Source organism: Musa acuminata, chromosome BXJ2-1 (genome assembly GCF_036884655.1).
Source record: "Musa acuminata AAA Group cultivar baxijiao chromosome BXJ2-1, Cavendish_Baxijiao_AAA, whole genome shotgun sequence".
In the NCBI taxonomy this organism is placed as follows: Eukaryota; Viridiplantae; Streptophyta; class Magnoliopsida; order Zingiberales; family Musaceae; genus Musa; species Musa acuminata.
In genome coordinates this window covers 12,184,400-12,204,772 of record NC_088338.1, presented here as the reverse complement: position 1 = coordinate 12,204,772, position 20,373 = coordinate 12,184,400, and the positions used below count along the sequence as shown (strand labels likewise).

The 20,373-nt window shown below is 37.7% G+C and overlaps 2 protein-coding genes across 3 annotated transcripts; both read right to left on the bottom strand.

The window, feature by feature from the left end:
* Positions 1 to 118: 118 nt before the first annotated feature.
* On the bottom strand, positions 119 to 14,581 carry LOC103995826 (villin-3). 2 transcript variants are annotated; one of them, XM_009416546.3, is made up of 23 exons: positions 14,398 to 14,581; positions 11,615 to 11,721; positions 10,705 to 10,804; positions 9,478 to 9,546; positions 9,124 to 9,366; positions 8,858 to 9,035; positions 8,647 to 8,779; positions 8,370 to 8,532; positions 7,865 to 8,012; positions 7,648 to 7,748; positions 7,401 to 7,556; positions 5,748 to 5,816; positions 5,589 to 5,657; positions 5,326 to 5,463; positions 5,075 to 5,203; positions 3,398 to 3,545; positions 3,251 to 3,261; positions 3,026 to 3,166; positions 2,786 to 2,911; positions 2,550 to 2,615; positions 1,075 to 1,408; positions 781 to 986; positions 119 to 706 (listed from the first exon to the last, which is right to left on the bottom strand). In XM_009416546.3, exons 2-23 carry the CDS (start codon positions 11,668 to 11,670, stop codon positions 593 to 595), a joined length of 2,898 nt encoding a protein of 965 aa, XP_009414821.2. In that variant the 5' UTR covers positions 11,671 to 11,721; positions 14,398 to 14,581; the 3' UTR covers positions 119 to 592. The 2 variants fall into 2 exon arrangements, with proteins under 2 accessions (XP_009414821.2, XP_009414812.2); XM_009416537.3 differs by lacking the exon at positions 14,398 to 14,581 and adding an exon at positions 14,176 to 14,268.
* A 1,302-nt stretch (positions 14,582 to 15,883) lies between these two features.
* Positions 15,884 to 19,117, bottom strand: LOC103995840 (glutaredoxin-C8-like). The gene is made up of 5 exons (XM_065091639.1): positions 18,839 to 19,117; positions 17,866 to 18,007; positions 17,595 to 17,668; positions 16,280 to 16,378; positions 15,884 to 16,196 (listed from the first exon to the last, which is right to left on the bottom strand). Exons 2-5 carry the CDS (start codon positions 17,985 to 17,987, stop codon positions 16,078 to 16,080), a joined length of 414 nt encoding a protein of 137 aa, XP_064947711.1. The 5' UTR covers positions 17,988 to 18,007; positions 18,839 to 19,117; the 3' UTR covers positions 15,884 to 16,077.
* Positions 19,118 to 20,373: the final 1,256 nt, after the last annotated feature.

The window sequence follows — 20,373 nt, the reverse complement described above, 5'->3', positions numbered from 1 at the left end:
ATGAAAGCAATATGTTTCAACAAAACAGAGACTGTATCTTCATGCGATGAGACAATAAAATCATGAGAAGAAGGGGCTGCTAACATGGAACAAACAGATTTAGTGAAGACAACAAACGAAGGTGCAAACTGGTTTCCCACCAATAATTTATGTTGTCATCTTCTTACACTCAGCTGTACACACATCGCTGTCTCGTTGTGCAGTATTAATACAACCTTTAACTGTATTCACCTTTGGAAACAATCGGTAAATGAAAAGAAAGAAAGAAAAAATTGCAAGCTCACAAACCAACCTGGGACGATGAAAAGAATACCTGAGAAGGGAGAGACAGTGGAATAATGCTCAAACATGGAAAGAAGGGAAAATTTGTAAGACTCTGTCAATAACAACATGAACTATTTGGGACCAGAAGCAGCTAAAAAAGCACTGATGCTGTCCCCCTTGCATTCCTAAGTAGGGGAGCCCTAAATGAGAACTAGGTTGGGTAGGACCAGTCACAATCTGAAATGAGGGTAGGACGACATCCAAGCACCCTGTCCATCAATGCTGTCTCTGATCCAGGGCCAGAAGAGGACCTCAGAATTTGGAAGTCTTAAAACAACTGAAGTGCCATTTTGAGTCTGTTTTGCTTCCATTTGGCTAACTTGTAGAAAGCTTCTTTTGTCATGCCGAACTTCTCCTTGAACTCCGCAGAAGATAAGTATGTCTGCCATTAGGACCAGAAATATTAGAACTGAATTGAATTCCCCAACTATGAAACCACCCGAAAAATTTGTATACCTCTCGCTTGGTTATATCAATATCTATAACATGATTAGTGGAAGTGGTCTTCAGGCGTTCATAGGGGAAAATGGGGAGCCCTTCATCTTCAGCTTCACCCTCCTTTGCATCTTCCTGTATTGTAAGGGTTTCCATTCTGGTGTTCAATGTAGCGATGCTTCCCTTGGCGTTCACCTCTGGTTTTGGTTTGTTGTTCTCGGGGCTCACTTTGACAAACGAAAGACGAAAAGTTTCAATGTTAAAGTACAATGCATAACCTAGACCTTCATATTCTAGAAGATAGTTCAGGCATACCTTTTAATGATTTTGGTATTATTGACTTTGGTATCATTATTTCCCTTGGGCGTTCGAAAGAAGCAGAGAGGACAGCAATTGCTCCTGATTTTGGTGCCACCTTTGAAGGATCAAGCATCACAGGTTTTGGAGAAGGTTTTCTGACTGCTGGAGGAGGAGTTGACAGATTCCTGGCATTTGGGTTCTCAAAATTAGCAGCTAGTGCATTAAAAGCAGGAGATCTTCCTCTAACTCGAACACGTTCAGGGCTGAAGGACATGCTTCTTGAGCGCTGAGATTTGTCTGGCACGCTGGACCTCCCAGCATAGGATGTTGGTGTCCGTCGCTTGGGCTTCTGATAGTAAGCGCAAGTAATCAATATGTGAGTTCTTAACTAAAATTTCTAACAAACCAAAATCCTTAACAGAAAAGAATAATTATTAGTTATTATTGGAAGGTTTATATAAAGGTTGTGCAGTAGCGAGGAGAAAAAAAAAAACGATCGTCACCGAGACATGATAAATAATTATTTTATGTAACTTTTAGCTTTTCAGAGCCAGAATCTCAGACCTATCATGATTTTTTTATGAAAAATTTGGCTACAAAATCCAATACAGTGAGGATTGTACTACTTCTGTAGGCATTAAATGAGAAAGAACCAACCTAAGCAAATAGAAGCTTTGGTTGTTGAGACAGATAATTTGGTAAACTCTTAAAAAAAACAGGCTTTACAATGGACATGGTAGATTTCAGATAAATCAGGTTTACTGTAACTATGATCCAATTAGAGTCCAAAGCTACCTTGCCAGTCTAAGGTTAATCAGAAACCCAAAGGAGATTTAAGTAAAACAATGGGACTCAACCATGACAGAAAAGAGAAAACCTTTAGAATCTTGTTAGGCTGATCAATATATTATTCTAAGAGTTTGAAAAGAAAGTTCAAATAATCACCTGACTACCATATATTTGAAAAATATAGGAATCATTAAAAAAAAGTGCTTTTAGGCTTTAGTCAACACATAAAAAGGGGATGCATTCTTGATTTTGTATAAAAATGATGATGAATTATCAAGGAAAGGTGCAATTGCTTGACCACAAGCCATCTTAACTATTTTCTTGTTTTTCAATTCTTCATACCTCTATATTTATCTCTTCCAAACCACCATCTATAGCTCATATTCGAAAGAAACCTGTTTATATAACTTATTGGCTATCAGTTTATTGTGTGTCATGCTACTAACATTGATGTATATAACAGAAAAAACAGATAAGAATAACCTAAAAGTCAATTATGCAACCCTAATATGCATCAAGAAAGTCACAAATAAAACAAATACTGAAACTCTTGGCATTCTGATATTCTGAAATTTAAATAGCAGAGATGTTGTGAAAAATCGCTTCTTAATTTACAGAGGTCTAGTGCATTTTGAATGACTGTTATACATATTGTTATGATCTAATTAAGATATCAGTAGCTATTGAGGTAAGGAGGTTACATCTGGTGTTGGAGGAACTCCATTTTTCACCATAGCTAGCTTCCTTTGAAATGAGTTACCATGCATCTGCAACCAAAGATAAGTCAGACCCTAGTTAAGAGTACCTTGGTCTCATAGTTACAACTGCCCCAGAAACAAAATCATAGCAGACAGAAGAAGATATTTAATAAATATACTGCATATAAAATAAACATTTTACATAATGTTGACATTCAACTCCATATGCAAATGCTTACTGATGATTTTGCTGAATCCCAGTTGAAGAAGCGAGTGAAGAATGGAGGCTCACTTCCTTCCATAATGATATACAATGGGGTTTCTCGAGAGAGATTTTCCATAAGAAAATCTTGTTCAATATATTTCTGTTAGAAATAGAAAAAGGAACTTAAACAAACAAAACAAAGGACTTTCTGAAAAGTGACATTTTTATGCTGCAGCAGATAGAAGACAAAGGAAGAAAGAAAAGCATTCCATACCTCTGCAATGCTTAAAGCTTGCAGTCGGATTTTTGGGTCCAACTGCTGCCCTACCCATACATATATGTCTGAGTGACAGTCCAGAATGAAGAGATCCTCAGTCATCAAGTCATCTTGGGTAAAGTTGAATATCTCTGTCACCTGAAACCACAATACAAACATGTTTGACAGTTTCGCTTTCTGTTAAACAGGGATCCGCTCAAGAAGATATTATGGACTACATACCTTTAGGTTGCCTTCATTTTTCCATATGCATACACCATATATTCGTTCCATGAAATAGAACAGCTAACATTAGCACACCTATAAAATGATAGAAAACAGGACTAAAATAGGAACATAGATGAACAACATGCACCTCTAACTTCCTACCTTTTGAGAAAGTACATGAGAATAGGTGAGGATCATGTTCTGGCTCTTTCCCAATTTTCTGACTGGGGTGTTCAGATTTTCCTCCTAGTAAACTCCAAAACTGTTCAGTTTCTGTTCCTTCTTTTTGTGTTTTAGGCTGCACATTTGGCTGTCCAAATTGAAAAAGAATAAATAGGTGGCGAAGAAAAAAATCCACCAAACAAAAAATCTCAATTATGGACAAGAGGGTCAGCCACAGAAGGTTAGAATAGAACAAGTATTAAGAAATAAATAATATGTAACTCATGCGGGTGTTTCACAGCATTAGTTACTGCATTAAATAATAAGACATACTTCCTCAACTTATTCAATGATTAAATAATAAACACCTTCAGGGACAACACGCCAAGAATCAACTACATAAAGCAGAACATCAGATACAACAACAAGAATTAGATTAAAGAGAAAAATAATACCTAATAGCTGCCAAATTTTTTGTTAGCTATAGCAAGACTACGAGTACATTCTGTTACTACTAACATGAAATGAGTGAGCATGTTGTCAGATGAAACTAGATCTGTCACACATTCTGACAGGGCCATTATTATGAACACATGATCAATGTGGGAAACCTTTACCATGCTATGTTATGCTTTACTATGTTGGAAATAAGTAATTTGCACTTTGTAGCCTTCTCTCTACACATATCAAGGTCTTCAGGAAGTTGGATGGAACCAAACAGTGTGAACAATAAGCCAACGTGACATCAGGAGTACTAGAAAATATCAATCAGTAAACCATCATATCATGCATAATGAAACACTTGGGTTAAATCGATTAGTAAAATCTAAAAACAGTTGAAGAGATAACCAACTAATCGCCTGTCATATATTTTGATCTAATTCAATGAGATTCAAGAACCAGAGGTTCCCAAGGCGAACAAGTCATACAGCTAAATTAGGATTTCGACCTTGTCTCATGGAAATAGGATCACTATGAGAACTTGCAGATAAGAAGAGACACTAAGGCAGAAGATCTGGGTAAGGGGAAAGTGTTTGAAAGCATGCATAACAAGAAGTTTGGGTGCTCAGTTACAGTGCTAAACATCCTACCATTACATTGATCAGTCTTCACTTCAGTTTAGATTAAGGATATAGCAACTATTAAATAGTCAGGATCAATTAGGGAACAAATGAAAAATAGTGATGAAATAGGCACCAGTTCCACCTTGATTTTAAAATCTCAATAATTCTTTTCTTTTATCATTCCTTCTTAGAGAAAAGTCTTTAAGTGAGAGAATGCTTCTCAAAGCTCCACACCATAATTTAAAAATGAAAAGTATCTCAGTCTCTCGGATGTTCCTATTTTCAGACATAAAACAGGTAGCAAAGTCTATGGTCAATGGATAAAATTTTCAGGTGTTTAGAAATTGAATCTCCTGTTTATAGGGAGAAAGATAACTCTATAAAATATACAATGAGCTATTGAACTCAAACATCATGCCGTTGGCAATTTGTTATTTTCAAAATCATGAGGACAGATTCTGGATTCCTTTAAGTTCAAAGTGGTTATGTCAAATATATGTATATTGATAACCACTGGTACAGCCATTACCTATCTTAATGGCTTATGGAACAAACAATCAATTGCAAAAGCTTTACAAAACTAATTTACCACATGAACTAGATTTTGTCATACCTTAATCAGATCTAGCTGCCTCTCAACTAGTTCTTGATCCACAGAGGTGGTTAGGCTTCCGGACCATGTGAAAACAATACTGCCACTATGCAGTATGTAACAGTAGGATGAATTCAAGGAAGAAGCTACCTGATTAAGAAAAAAATAAATGTATAAGCATAGCAATAAAAGGTTTTAAAAAATGCCAAGTTTAAGATATGTGGTATATTGAAGCATTGTTGCATTAAAAAATGAGACTATGGTGGATCTACCGGTTCTACTTGAATTGCTTGCATATTTTCTGGTCCAGAACCTTGTATTCGGAAAAGTGCAGCACCTTCCTCTGAATATGTTTCATCAGTTGTGCTGTTTTCCTTGACAAACTTCTTATACCCAGAACTTACCCCACCCTGTAATATTACACGGGAAAAGATCAGGCGGAGTTTCTTATAGTAGAAATAAAACTACCACAAAAAGATAGCTTCAATAGCAGAAATACACTCTCAGATGAAGAGGTTTTTGTTAAGGGTCAAACCTTGAAAACTAGGAAGCTCTGGAAGATAGAGAATAACTGTATCGGTTCCTTTCCTTCATAAAAGCGAGCCTGCAAGCACATGATCAAGAAATTGTCGTTCACAATATATTTCTACCATATAACCTGTTATTTCAACACACTGATGTAGTAACAGATTACCAGAACAGCTTGTGACTTCAAATTTTCAACCATCTTGTTAGCAAGTGAGATAGCTGCAGTCCTCTCCTCCTGTAACCAGTCATAGATGCTTCACAATGCTAGATATCTATGATACTCATGGTTAACACTTAACAGTATCTTCTAAGCAAGTTGCAGACCAACTGACGACGTGCTGAAACAGTGTCGATGAAAATCACACGTATCCAGAGAAGTCAATATAAGTACATTCATAATTACATTCTTGAACTGTTATGATTGTGTCAGTAGTACATTTGGCCATCATAACTTCTGAAGTAAAGAACTCTAACAAATGACCTTTAATATTTTGTTATATTTAACTAACCTGATGTACATATGCTATAGTGATACATGGACTTTAAGCATAACATACCTATTACTTGAAGATTAAAAATGAGATGTTGGAGAAGGTGTATGAATTAATCAGTTTGCCAAACTTCAATATTTCCTTATCCTGGTGATTCTAGTTAAATATTTAGAAGTATATGCCACAAATAAGTTCAGAGCTTGAACATTAGGAAACTATTCACCAAATTGTCAATCGAAGTAGACTATATCTGTCACGACCCGAGTCTGACGAGCCAACTGCCCAATAACTCCATTTTGGTCCTTCAACCACGGACCAAAATACTTAAGCGGGAGTTGTCATAATACACTCATCAGGCCTATATTAGCCAATCATAATCATTGCCCACTTCCGATGTGGGACTAAGTGGGGTGTTACACTCTAACTCCATCCATGGATAACCCTTTCCTACTCAAGCCCTCTCATTTTGCTCAAATACTAGGTTGGCTTTGATACCAAATGTCACAACCCGAGTCTGATGAGTCAACTGGCCAATAACACCATTTTGATCCTTCAATCACGGATCAAAATGCTTTAGCGGAAGTTGTCATAATACATTCATCAGGCTCATATAAGCCAATCATAGTAATTGCCCACTTCCGATGTGGGACTAAGTGGGGTGTTACAATATCAGTGTCATTCTATGATACAAAGCTTATACAGACGGATTTCATCGGCAAAGCAATTACTTGTATCATATATGTGGTTGCATAAGAGAGCTGCAAGGGCTTGTCACTCTTAACCAATTAGCAGATATAACAGAGTTCATCAACATTACAAGAAGTTACAAAAGATAACCAAGAATTTTTTCTTTGTCATCTTCAAAATGAAAATGAATTAGGTTGCTTCTAAGAAAAATAATTGATTTTTTTATCCTAGCACTCCTCTTAAGTCATTGATTCCCTGGAACTCGTGACTCCCACTCGCACTAATCTGCTCCTCTTGACCCTCTGCATTGGGAAACAGGGTTCTCTTGTTCTTCTTTATATTCTGGCCCATCATCATTCTATGGTCTATCCTAATAGATGTATCATAAGTGTCTCATGAGTCTGCCTTTTATGTCTAAATATCCAAGTATTTGTTCACTTTTCCACTTGATCTAATTCAAGTCGCACCAACATGGATGCTCAATTGATAATTAGGGATCTGGTAGGGTAAAATCTATTATTCAGGAAATTATTATTTAGTAATATTCATTTAACATTTCCAATTTTGTGAATTACATGACATTTGAGCGGTAAACACTCCTAGTTACTCGATAAACAAGCTCAAAAACTTTGAAAATTTACCTCAACGCTCATCTTCCCAAACCAAGTACCAATGAGATATTCCTCTTTTTCTTCTCCAGGATATGCATATTGGAATATATAGCAATCTCCACTGTAAAATTTAGATTGATCTGAGGGTGGAAGAAGAATCTTGTTTTTACCATTTATATGCCAGACCTGTACATTAGGCAAAAAGTAATATTTAGCATAAAATGAGATATATGACCTGTAAAATTGCAAACAGCCTCCTCTTGAACTAAGCCAGCACCTGTAAATTGCCACTGCAATCAATATATGGTTGAGGTTCATCTTTGGCAGGAGAAGCTTTGTTAATGCCCTTTGCATTTAGTCCTTGGCGTTTAAGAAATGCTGCCAATAAAAGCAATAACTCATCACATATTGTACAAACTAATTCTCAAACTCATGCAAAAAATAATGACAAAATTTTAATGCATATTAAAGAACTTTTATGTTATTCCACTAACCTGCAACTTTGCCCCTACTCTCGTCAGATACAACTGCATCATTTTTCTGCGGCCACTGTTCAAACTTGGACCGGAACATTACTGTCTCAAATCCCTCAATTATCCGAATAACATGAGCTTGTGGCCTGCCAGGTTCGAGTAGTGATTCCTGTGCAACATAAATGACACTAAATGGTAGAATTACCATGAACTTCAAACAAGCATAAACTAGGATACAAAAGTGCTCTTGGATGCCAATCAGTAGCATGGATGACATCAAGCTGAGTAGACACTTGAAATGAAAAGACAATCTCCCTAGGTTATCAACTCCAAAACCCACAATCTGGAATTTTCTCAGATACAGGAATTCATATGATTTCAGGCATTCAGAAAATCTTCAGAATGTGGGCCTCCGTAAGATTCCTCCCACTTCATCTCCTCACCAACTCAGTTCAGGCCTTTGTGCATGTGAAAAATATAATAGATCAATTAGAGAATAAGAGGCTCTAATCAGAAAAGGACTTACTTCTGCTGCAGAACTAGCAGCTTTCCTTTGTGCAAGGGATGAATTTCGGCCCATCCATACATATATTTCAGTATCACAGTCGAGCAGGTAACACTTGTATGTGTCCAGTAATTTTCTTGTCAAGGAATCTGCTTCAACGGGCACAGCTTGTCCTTTATCAACACTAGAAGGCAAAATTTTCCATATTTGAGATGCATTAGTAACTAATATGTGTGTAAAAGTAGTACAACAAAAACTCATTTTGTTAGCATATTAAGATTATTAAATAATAAATTACCATAGCAGCTTTGCAGAAAAGGTCTCTGCCTTCCTGTCACCCTCAGAAGCTATCTTCCTTGGAAGAGGAGCAAAACCCCCGAAACAGCCCCAAAACTCTCCAGCATCAGCATCAGCCATCAGCTTCCCATCCTCTATCCAAAGATCAATAAGTGAGCAAGTTTTTTGTTGCTAGTACAATCACTCATTGGGACTTATAGAGGTCATCTTACCAACAGCTGCCACCTCACATTTCCCTTCATGGTAAGTTTCTTTGATATATTGCACAACTTCAAGAGCTTTAGCCCTTTCTTGAATAGATGAATTAGATCCACTGAACTGGAAGATCTTGGACTCAGTATCCAGAATGAATATGTCATCATGATTGAGAGATGATCGAGCAAAAGGGACCTGGTTATGAGTTATGACAACATCACCAAACTTAAGATCGTATTTGTATAAATCCCTTAAGTCACATGTATCTATAAAAATAACTTGCCTCCTTCACATTGACAACATGCTTTCCTCTGCAAACAAATAAACGAGTCACATGCTCTCGCTCATTTATCTCAGTATGTTTAAACCCAGATGAAATACCACCATCCTGTGGTATTATACATGGTTTGAAATAAGAAAGGAACTTCTCAGTCTCATGACCTTGGACTTCACGATATTGAACAGCACGACCACCGAGGGCTGCATCAAGTTCAACCGTCTTGATTGCAGCAGTCCCAGCTTCATCCTGTTTACAGCAACAATTAAAGATTATACTTGGATAATCATTATGATGAGGTCCAGGACTATCCTTCAAAAAAGAAATTGGTGAAAATATACATAATGAATACCAACTGACCTGGCTAGTATCTTTACCAAGCCAATAGTGAATATCATGTTGAAGAGAACCACTTTTTAAGGCAGTTGTCTGTCCAAATAAGATAATTTAGTTTACCAACAAAGACCCATTATAGATTCTAGTAAGACAAAAATATATCAATTAGCAAAAAGGGAAGAAAAATGCATAAATCTGCAACTAAAGTTCCTCTATAAACAAAGACAACAATAAACTTAACCTTCCGAGAAGATATTCCTAATATGAAGATAAATTCGAATAAGTTGCATCCTGTATTTGCAAAACATTGAAACCAAATTTAAAAACAACCACATCACATATTTATAGTGACTTACTTGACTTCACTAAATAACATAATGAAATCCATTATACTAAGCATATCAACAAATCACTGAAACCTGTGCAGGTCTAGTCATCCTTTGACTCACAAATCATTGAGAAAATCTATCAAGCTCAAAAGATTTTTCATACTCAACTAACATAATGAAAAATACCCATTGCAAAATCATTGCAATACTGATTCCAAAGAGAAGACAACAAGAAAATCTTTCATCAATTCAGCATAGCACGGAAGTCACAGCATGAGAACTTAAGACTAGCTTACTAAAGAGAACATTTTACTGATAAATAAAGAAAAAAGCAGCACATAGAAGTCAGAATGCAGTCTCACTAATCCTTCAGATGAGCTTATACACTAACATATACATATTCCACGAATGTTTGAAAAACAACAAGCATGAAACCTCACATTAGGCTGACTATATGATAGCATATGGATAGATAACAGCTTTGGTTAGAAGAATCTGTCCCTCAATTGTGTAAAACATAATTTAGAAATTTATGTTTTTTGCTTCATTCTTCAGCCCAGTCAGTGCTTTTGGCTGCATAAGAACTCTTCAACAAGTCCAAACTATAAACCTGATAAACTAGACTCTGTTTATATTAGTTAGGATGACATAACAGTACCTCATCCTGTACACATTGTTTTCGAGCATTCTGCACTTTCAACTAACCCACCTTATTTTGATTTTTCAGATCTAACACCCAAAGACTCATTGTACTTCTTAACCAAGAAAGCAGAATAATGTAAAATCTCGAACTACGAAAATAATCTAGGTCATCTAAATCTAATTTAGGTTACAAAATTAAAGTGGATTTTGGTGAAGTAATCTAATTATCAATTAGTGAAGCATATGGAATCATCATTAATAACAAAATATTATAAAATACCTTAAGAATCACATATGAATCTCCAGTGAAAAACTTCCCATAAGATGAACTCGGTACAGGGACTGGGTGAAAATTTTCAATACGCCATATCTCCAGTCCACTGTACTGTAGTTAAGGAATATCGAACATGCATATATCACAATATGTAGAACCACAAGAAGATAGTAACGAATGATAGAAAAAAATGAAGGGCAACAACATCCACAATACTAGTCATGCATGATTTCATCAGATAGCAATTATATTATATAGTTCTTCTCTACTCAATAATTCTACCAATGGTTTTAGTTCTTCTACTTCAATAACTATTTCATGGTTCCTAGGCTATTAATGATAAAGAGGACTACTTTAACATTAATTGTTTTAAACTCTTTCCTCAAGCAATTAGAACCCATTCATTCCCCAGTAGCAATCTCAAGCACTTAAAAAGCAAGCAGTGGAAGACGAGTCTATTTGATTTTCATTTTGATTTTGCAAATGCAACTGTTTAACAAGATGTGGAGTCACTTATGTGACTTCAAGATCAGGAACAAATATCAAGTCAAGCGGACTTCTGTCTTGGCCAGTTGGCACATGCCAAAAAACCCTACCAACAATGATGATATCTGGCCAACCAACCATTTGGCTTTGGCCTGTGCTGACTGGCACAACTGATTATAAATCTAATCCAGAAAAGAAAAAAAATGATTTAGAATCTGACTATTCATGCATCCTCAACCATTGTTAAGTGTTAAATATGTTTTTGCTGAGAATTTCTTCCAATTTTTCTGTAATCTTTGTTTGAAACTTGAACTAAATAAGAGTATATATCCTCTTACTATTTGCATTAGTAAACAGTAGAAATTCAATAGCCTTAAAAATAGAAACGAGAAAACGAAAATGGTATAATGAAGTCATATGACATGGATACGCCTTTTGCCCAGCTCCTTGAAAAGCTGAATCCACATCCTTCATGGACACTGCCATACTGGAAGGACTAGCTTTGGTTGTTGTCTTAAAGCTAGAAGAAGCAAAATTCTGCAAAATAATATCAGGAAATTAAAAGCTATTAGTTAACTTAAGTATAAATTAATAAAGAAGGTAATAATAACTGTAAGTTCCTATATGATGCACAATGCTCAAGTATCTTCCAAAAGAAAGCTGGGTCTAAAGTTTAGTTATAGCTTGCTGATTATGTGATGCCTCCAAAGCTCAAGAGTTCTTGAAATGGACTAACCACAGATTAAAAACCAAGAAGCAAACAAAATCAAGGCATGGGATGATACTATGCAGTAGTTAGTATTCAGCAAAGGCAAGACGGCATAACTGAACAGACAGGACACTATAAGATCTCCAAGTGGGACGATCTCCATGGTTAGTATGTTAGCACAAAAATATGGAAATTATCGTATGCATCTAACACAGTGTGCATCTGATAAACAAAAATAAGTTGCTGATTTTATTAGTATGTGCTGATTCATGATACCCGCAGAACTCCTAATTATAAATTTTATAGTATAAATTAAATGGCCAGTCCAACAATGAGTTAGCAGCTGTTGGCCTAACAGCTAGTCTGAATTAGTCATTAAATTAGACAAATGTAAATCAAGTTTTGTTCAAACTAATTGAGTAATTTCCTAGATTGAGTGTTTGATAGTCATGATACAGTAACAAAATTATGATTAGGAGTTACTTCATCAACCACTTTTGGTAGGAAGAAGTGGTTATACAATTCTTCTTCCCATCAAATTATCTCATTTATCTTGTTACCCCCATCTCCAGTCAGTAGTTAATTTTCATTATTTCAGTTGATTGCATGTGGTATAGTTCGGTAGAGCATCCAGTATACTGATGCCATACCCATCCAAAGGTTATCAAAACCATTATTAGATTGAGATTTAAAAAAAAAAACTTGCACTTAATATTCTATAATTAGACATAGAGTTGAACATTTTACCCCATTGTGCTGAATTTTCTAGTTACTTAATCAGCAACAATGCAACAAGTTGCCTACAAGGTTGAACTTTTGGTCTGACACCTATCAACAAGCTAGACAAAATTAACTATGTACACAGAGGTCATTTCTCTAATAGCGCAATCCCAGGCATGTTTCACCAAAGCTTGGTTTATAATTAGTTTGTTTCAATGTTGTTCAACTAAACCATGTATATGTTTTAGTGCACACAACTAATCATGTATATGCATTACCTCGGAATATTTGTGTATCAGTAATCACAAATCAATATAGTTGTTCTTAACTGTGTATAAGCCACAGTTACCTGTATATAATAGAATCTGGAATTGTGTAAACGTGGATTATAATGTCCGCAACCACAAAATTTCCTGTGACTACATATGACGATACCAGTAACTGTGGGATTATAATGCCCAACCATAGAAATTGTATTTCCTGCATCTTTGTTTAACTTAAAACCTGTTACTAATTACAGATGATGGCATATTATGCATGTTATTAACTCATAAATTTGGCAGTTGTTTGATTTAATGCAGCATTCATACAATGATTATAGAACTAAACTTTGCATGTCCTTTTCAGTAGTATTCAGGATTTTTAACCCCCTTCCAATCAACCATTGCATCAAAGACACAAAAATGAATCTGAACTTAATCACGTGAAAAATAAGGTAGCAATGAACTGAAATGAGATCATCACAGTTTAATCATGTAGACATGAGGGGCAAGATAAAGGAACTCTTAGGAAGATAAAAGTAGATATCCTGCTGTGGCATATCTTAAATGCAAGCAAAACACTTTGATGGCAAGATGCAATTTAGGTTGGAGGCAATATCTGAACACTTACAACCTCAGCACACGCCATGACACTAAAGGTTCTTGTCCGTATGACGCTTCATTTTTAATGCCACAAGATTCAAAATACGCATTGGAGCCACAGACGTCTAGCCCCGTCCAACATCAAAAGTGCATATCTTTACATACGCTTTTGATCTAGATCTCGTCCTTAAACACAAGTAATTAACAGAGTGCATCCACCAAGAATTCATGGTGCTCTAGTGGCAACTCATGCAGCCAAAAACCAAATCTAGAAAGTACAGCTAGCTGGCAAAGGCAGTTTGTGCATCACTTAGGAACAGATCAGAATCAACATTATCTCAAACCTCACAACTAATCTGCAGCGCTGTGCAGCAAGTGCCACTGGGAAAATTCGATTAAGCTCTGAACAAAAGTCTGGATCACAGATCATAAGATCTGAGGGAGAATAACGTGCAGGAATTTTGGATCACATTAAGATCTGGACTTTAGCAGATGGATTCAGAGAATGCTGTTCGTGAATTCGAACAATTCAATTCCCACAAGGTCAGCCACAAACAGTGACAGTCCAAATGATCAACAACAGTCTCAGCGATAGCCAACTAAGGTCTCCACAACTGAATTCAAATCCAGTCATCGGTAGCCTAACGGAGAACCCAATAAACCGCACCAATCAACGGAATCAAAGAGTGGGAACCATACCTTAACGGGAATCCTCGGCTTCTCCATCCCCATTCCCAAGATTTCCACCCAAACAGAAAAAGAGAGATCGGCCCCCGAGCTGGGGGAAGTCTACGCCACGACCAAGAAAACCAGAAACCGACTCGAACTCCCACGTACTAACCACACCCCCATTACGAATAAAAAGGAGAAATAAAAACCCGGTAAATGCGGAGAAAAATCGAATTAAATAAGAAATCACACCTGCGGTGGCTAAGATCGTGCGGCGACACCGACGCAGGTAGAGGGGCGCACGTCGGGAGGCCTAGTCGCTCGACCGATCGATCTCGGCGACGAAGCGAGAAGGGAAAGGTCGTCCAAGACGATAAATGGAACGGGAAAAGGAGCACAGTGCAGGGGGAGGGGGGCCGAATGATGGTGGGGTGTGTGTGTGCTTATCACTGCTGGAATCGGGAGGCGACGGGGCCCTCGCGACGCACCGTAGGCAATAAAGTAAGGTTAATTATCACGGAATTAAGCACTTCTTTTTCGAAGAGCGGGATTTAGTTCGGAAATAAGATTAAGTTGGTGATTGTATTCGAGAATAAGTAGACAAAGAAAGGGAGCGCCTTTGTCCTTCTTTTCGAAGTCGGGAAAGGAAGACAGGTCAGGGGGCGGTCACCGCCCAACCGCGGTGACAAAGAAGGTCGCACGGAAGAGTGGGGTAGCAGAGGGGGAGCGAGGGGCACACGTGGTGGGTCCCGATGGAAAAAGAGTACCTACCGCGTCACCTGCACGACTGACTCGGGTGGGTCCATGGTGGGGCTCACGGCTCCCAATCCAATCATCTTGACTGCTTTATGGGGGTTGGTTGCGGTGGCGGTGATGAGCTGGAAAGGGCGACGGTGAACGGGTAGGTGGGTGGAAATTTGGGAGTTAATTATAGTTGAGTGGGTTCAACGTGGCTTTTTTTTTACTGTTCCATTTGATGCGCAATGATTTTGTTTACACGCGTCTCGATGACCACGCCGTCGCCCGATGACGTGGGCGATGACTATTGGCTCCTGTTCCGGGGACCACGGTGACAGAGAACTAGCTGCCTTCTGACACGTGGCTTCGGTGCTTCCGGCGACGCACGTGGGTAGCGAATGATTGACAAGCCCGAGATACGAGACGCGAACGCGAACGCAGCGGCACCCGACGGCCCCTCGCCACGTCGTTCGCGGCTGGTCGCGGGACCCTCGTGGGTGACCGTACCGCTACTTTCTGGAGCTCTTACACGAATCATTAAATATGGTGTTTTACGACTGCATACATAACACTGAAACAGCAGCATAAATGACCAAAGAAATCTGAAAAGACTATATAATAAGGGTAAGCATGTTGCAATCGATCAAATCAAAATGTCAATAGGTGGATAAGTTGCACATTGATATAATCTAATTAAGTCCAAGTCCAAAGTATACTATCAAGTGGTATGGGTGATTTGATATCTGAAATGCAATCTTGATATCTATTTAAAATAATGATGGATGGATATGTAACTTTCAACCATGAAAAGCTGTTGTAAGCAGTGAAGTATCACATTACAAAGATCATTCTTTGTTTTCCATCTTGAAAGCAAACAGGCACATCTCATAAAAGAGTGGTAATTGAGCTATGGGCTTTTGCAATTAAACCATGTTTAGCATCTCAACTCATAGAGGCATATAGCCACAGTGCTTGACCAGAAGATTTCTAAAACCACAAGTGGACTGTTTGAGTTCTATGATTTGTATATGGTAATGCAAACATGCAAGTAATCCATAGTTTATTCACTATCATGATATGTTAAAGGATAACCACAAGAAATATTATCCAAAGATACTGACCGATACTAGCATTACAAATGCACTCACACCTAAACCTGTTTGCAACACTATCCAGATACACCATCAACAAGATTTAACTCATCCATACCCTGACTGATTGATGAATGAGAGATAAATCATTTAAAGATTTATCTTTTGAGTCAATGCCCAGAAGAGTCAGAATCCTTCCACTTTCATATGCTTCAACAGTATCTGAAATGCATTAGGAAAAAAAAAAAAGGTAAGAACATATTCATATGTAAATGGTGGAAGGGAAGAAGGTGGAGCTTAGTTACCATCAGAGCCACCCAAGTGCTTTCCATGGATAAATACTTGAGGCACTGTATGCTTCCCGACCATCCCAGACAAGGCATCCTGAATTTGAGATCCATCCTCTAAGAAGAAGGGGAAACAAAAATGAAAAATCTGTGTATTGATTCTACAATGATTTGCAGATGATGTCGATTGCCAATGTTAGTGGAGATAGTCACTAGTCTAGGGAACATATTATTCTAGAAAACTCTTGACTATGTTAACAAAATATGCTTCAACCATGTAGTAAAGTAATCATAAGCAGCAATATTATTGTGTACATATATATATGATAAAAGAAAGGAAAGCTCCAACTCAGGATGACCGGATCGAACTTAAGATTACTAGTTAAAAGTGAGTGAACTGTCATATGATCTATTGTACCAATCCTTCTAACAATTATGTTAGGTACCTCGGTTAATAGGCAGGGACGTTGATTCGTTTGACTACTTCCTTAACATGTGTAATTTAAATACAATATGTAAACATAATTTACTGTCTCAATATGACTTCCCTGCAAGTTTCTTGGTTTTTATGATTTCTGTTAAATTTTAATGCTTAAAGATGAGAACTAGAGATTCCCACAAATACTAGGCAACAAAATATCCACAAATCGAGGCATTTTTGCTTCTTTTCTGGCTGTAATTCTGTATATTACATATTAGGGAATCTTGAAACCAATGTGGAACAGCTTGCTTTGAGGTGCATGGAACAAGACGAATGCAAGAAATCACACTGCATAGACAGTCAAACTTAGTTTGAAATTCTAACTTTCAACAGGCATTACTTCTGATCCTGAGAGCAGGATGCTGTTTTTCATCAAAATGCAAAAATAAGCCCTATACAATGCCATTTTTAAGCTCAAATTACAATTTCATGGGTCCTATTTTCCAATTTCCTAGTAATTTTTAAAACTCTTTTGCATTTTAAACTTTCCAATTACGATCCCAGGGTTGTTATGAGACAAATAAATATCACAGTGATGACTTAGGGCAGAACTGAATGTTTTCCATTTCCTTTCTCCACCTGTCTTTTAGGTGTTTGTTGTGCACAAACCTCCTTGCTATTTGCAGTGTGAAACTCAAGAAAAAAAAAACATGTATCGAAAGTGAAATTTGTTTTATCAAGTTTGAAAAAGTTGTTTGCCTCTTATTTTAAGTTTTATTACAATCTCTTTTCTTTTTTTTGTTTCTTGAAGACCTAAATTGTACAATATTAAAGAACTAATGAAACTATAATTCAACATAAGGGCTTGGAGACAGGTAAATTAAGAAGAACTTGAAGGTTCAGCAAACAAACCACACTGATCCAGCTCCACAACATTAGGCGCTTTTTTCGATTCCTTAAAGACAGCTTTCACCCTTCGACAGCACCTGTCCCACCAAATGTGAATGGTAAATATCTCGTTAGCATTCTGAGTCCAGTTTAGACTAAGAAATTAAAACTGAATCAAAATGATCAATTCTTTTAAGTTCACAGACTAACTGAACTCCAGCAAATACAAGTACATGTATGAAGAAGCATCTTAAGGTGAGAATTTATGTACAGAGTAAGGAAGGTGGAAGCCCACCGCACGAACAATATGCTTGTCGTAGATAATAATTTTCGACTCATTGGCAGATGCCCAACAACGAGAAGAGCTCCAGAACTTAGGATTGCCAGGAGGACCACACCAAGAACAAGAAACAACATTGCATGTTCTTCCAGTCCATCTTAAAGAAAGTAACAATCGAGTATTAAGAATGCAGAGTTAAGCATCGTAAAATCAACAAATGTAGGTTGTAGCTACCAAAAACCAATCATAATTCGGAAAGATACCTTTAATTCCAGAAGTGTGTGAATTGACATCAAGAATTACTTAAACAGGAGGTTTATGACATAAAACCATCAGCAAGTTTAAAATCAAAACTACAGCCCCACTTAGAAGAAATCTTTGGACAACGTCACACCCTTATATGTGGCTCCTATGAACTCCCGAGTACTAGAGAAGTCTCAAATGCTCTGAATTCTCTATAGGAACACTTAGAATGAACAGTTGCCTCCATGATGCAGAAGTTTCTACAACTGCATGTTAGATTGTTGAGAAAGACTCTCGTCAACCATCATTTTATACGTTCATCAAATCTAAACAATGGTCGAACTTCGACTCTGCTATCAGCAATAATCTTTGCGATCGCCAGCCGCCGTAATAAAACTCAATTACTAGAAAAGCTGCAAAGAAGTTGAGGAACAAGTGACACGATACCAAAATTGACTCACTCGGTGGATGTACCAAAATTCTAATTCGTCGGCATCTATTTAGTCCGGAAAAGAGGCTTAGTCTCTCAGACGATGCGAGGCTTTCCTTTTTGGTTCCCGGACGATGGACAAGAATACGTTTCTCCTTCCGGGGAGGTGAGAGCACAAACCAAAATCTACGGTCGAGCAATAAATCACCATAGCCAACGACAAGTTAAACGAAATGTTCGAACCAGGACGCCGTCACCAAAGAGATCCATCGAGCTATTGCAGCAGAGAGAAAAAGGGAAAAGGGAGAGGCGAACGCAGGAGCAGTGCGACTCGGAGAAGATGACGATGTCGTGGGAGGAGACGGTCTTGTTGACGAAAGCGACCGAGGGGCCCAGGAGGGAGGCCGCCACCGCGAGCGCGGCCACCGTCGCCATTCCAAGCCGTCGCCCCTCCACCGTCTGCATCTTCCCGGGAACGAGATTCCCGAGATTGGAGAAAGAAGGGAGCAACGACTCCATGAGTAGGGAGTGTGCACGAGTACCAAGTGACGCGAGGAAGGAGACAAGACGGCGATGCGATGGGGACATCTTCGTTTGTTGTTGTAGTGGTGGCTAAATTGACGAAATTATAATGTATACAATCGGAGCTCACAGTAAGTAATTTGGGAGACCATTCATCGAATATACTGAATGGTTCATTGGGTCCCACTCACTCCTTTTACAAGGAAGGTTAGATCATTCATTCTAACTAATCACCCCGCTGTTTAACTTACCATACTCGAGATCAAATTATTTCCCTCGTAGTATAATTGTACAGATAGTCCAATTTAAGTTGCAGGAGAGAGAGAGAGAGAGAGAGAGAGAGGAGGATGACAACGGCGACCACGAAGACATCTTTAATGATTGTTCCAAGTGTACCCTTCAAGAATTTTGTCCGGGCGGGACTCGGGACAATTTGGCTATAGCCATCAAATCTTTTTTGTCTGCATCTTGATGGTTTGATCTGTTCAGATGCCAATGATTGTACTCACTATGGTTTTAAGGTAAAATTTAAATTTTCTACCAAGGAAAAAACAAACACTAGTATGCATGGAGTCTCATCGTCATCCACGAAACAACTCGATTCGACCAGTACAAGAGGATGAGTCTGACAAAACGAGATGATGCCGTCAATGACAGGACATGGAGTTCATCTCAGATGTGAACGATTGTAACCTTTAGAATAAAACAAACTGCTCCACATCATCGATAAAACAACTCGATTAGACCAGTAAAAGAACATAAGTTTCTGATCAAAGATAGAGAAATCTTATTGGGTACAATTTTCTGTACACCTGTCTAAATTTATTTTAATAAATCATATGCCCCTAGAAAAGAATTTGACCCATCAAAACCTTCCTTATCTCCTGCAAAAAAATAAAAAATAAGAACTATTTTAACCGCTCGTTTATTTTTTATTATTTATTTTTTTTTTTGCAAGCCATTTTCCCACAATGGGATAGCAACAATAATGGAAAAAAAAACCCAGCATGGAATTATCAGTCCATATTGAATAAAAAAAATACTTTCTGCTGCTAATTCTAGCAACCTGGAAGACCCTTGTACCTGAACACAGAATTCTGGGAAGGGTGTTACAGGACCTCAGCAGTTTCTCAAGGTCTTCACACAACATGCAACCTGATGTTGTGTACACAAGGATCAAATATGCTCTTGAATTAAGTTTTCTCATCACTTAATCCCCTCCAGAATTAAAATGATTTGGCACAATATTCATTCGACCAGTACAACATGACAAAATCTTTGATATACAAAGCTCATATTGTAGGCGACAGGACATCATATTAATCACA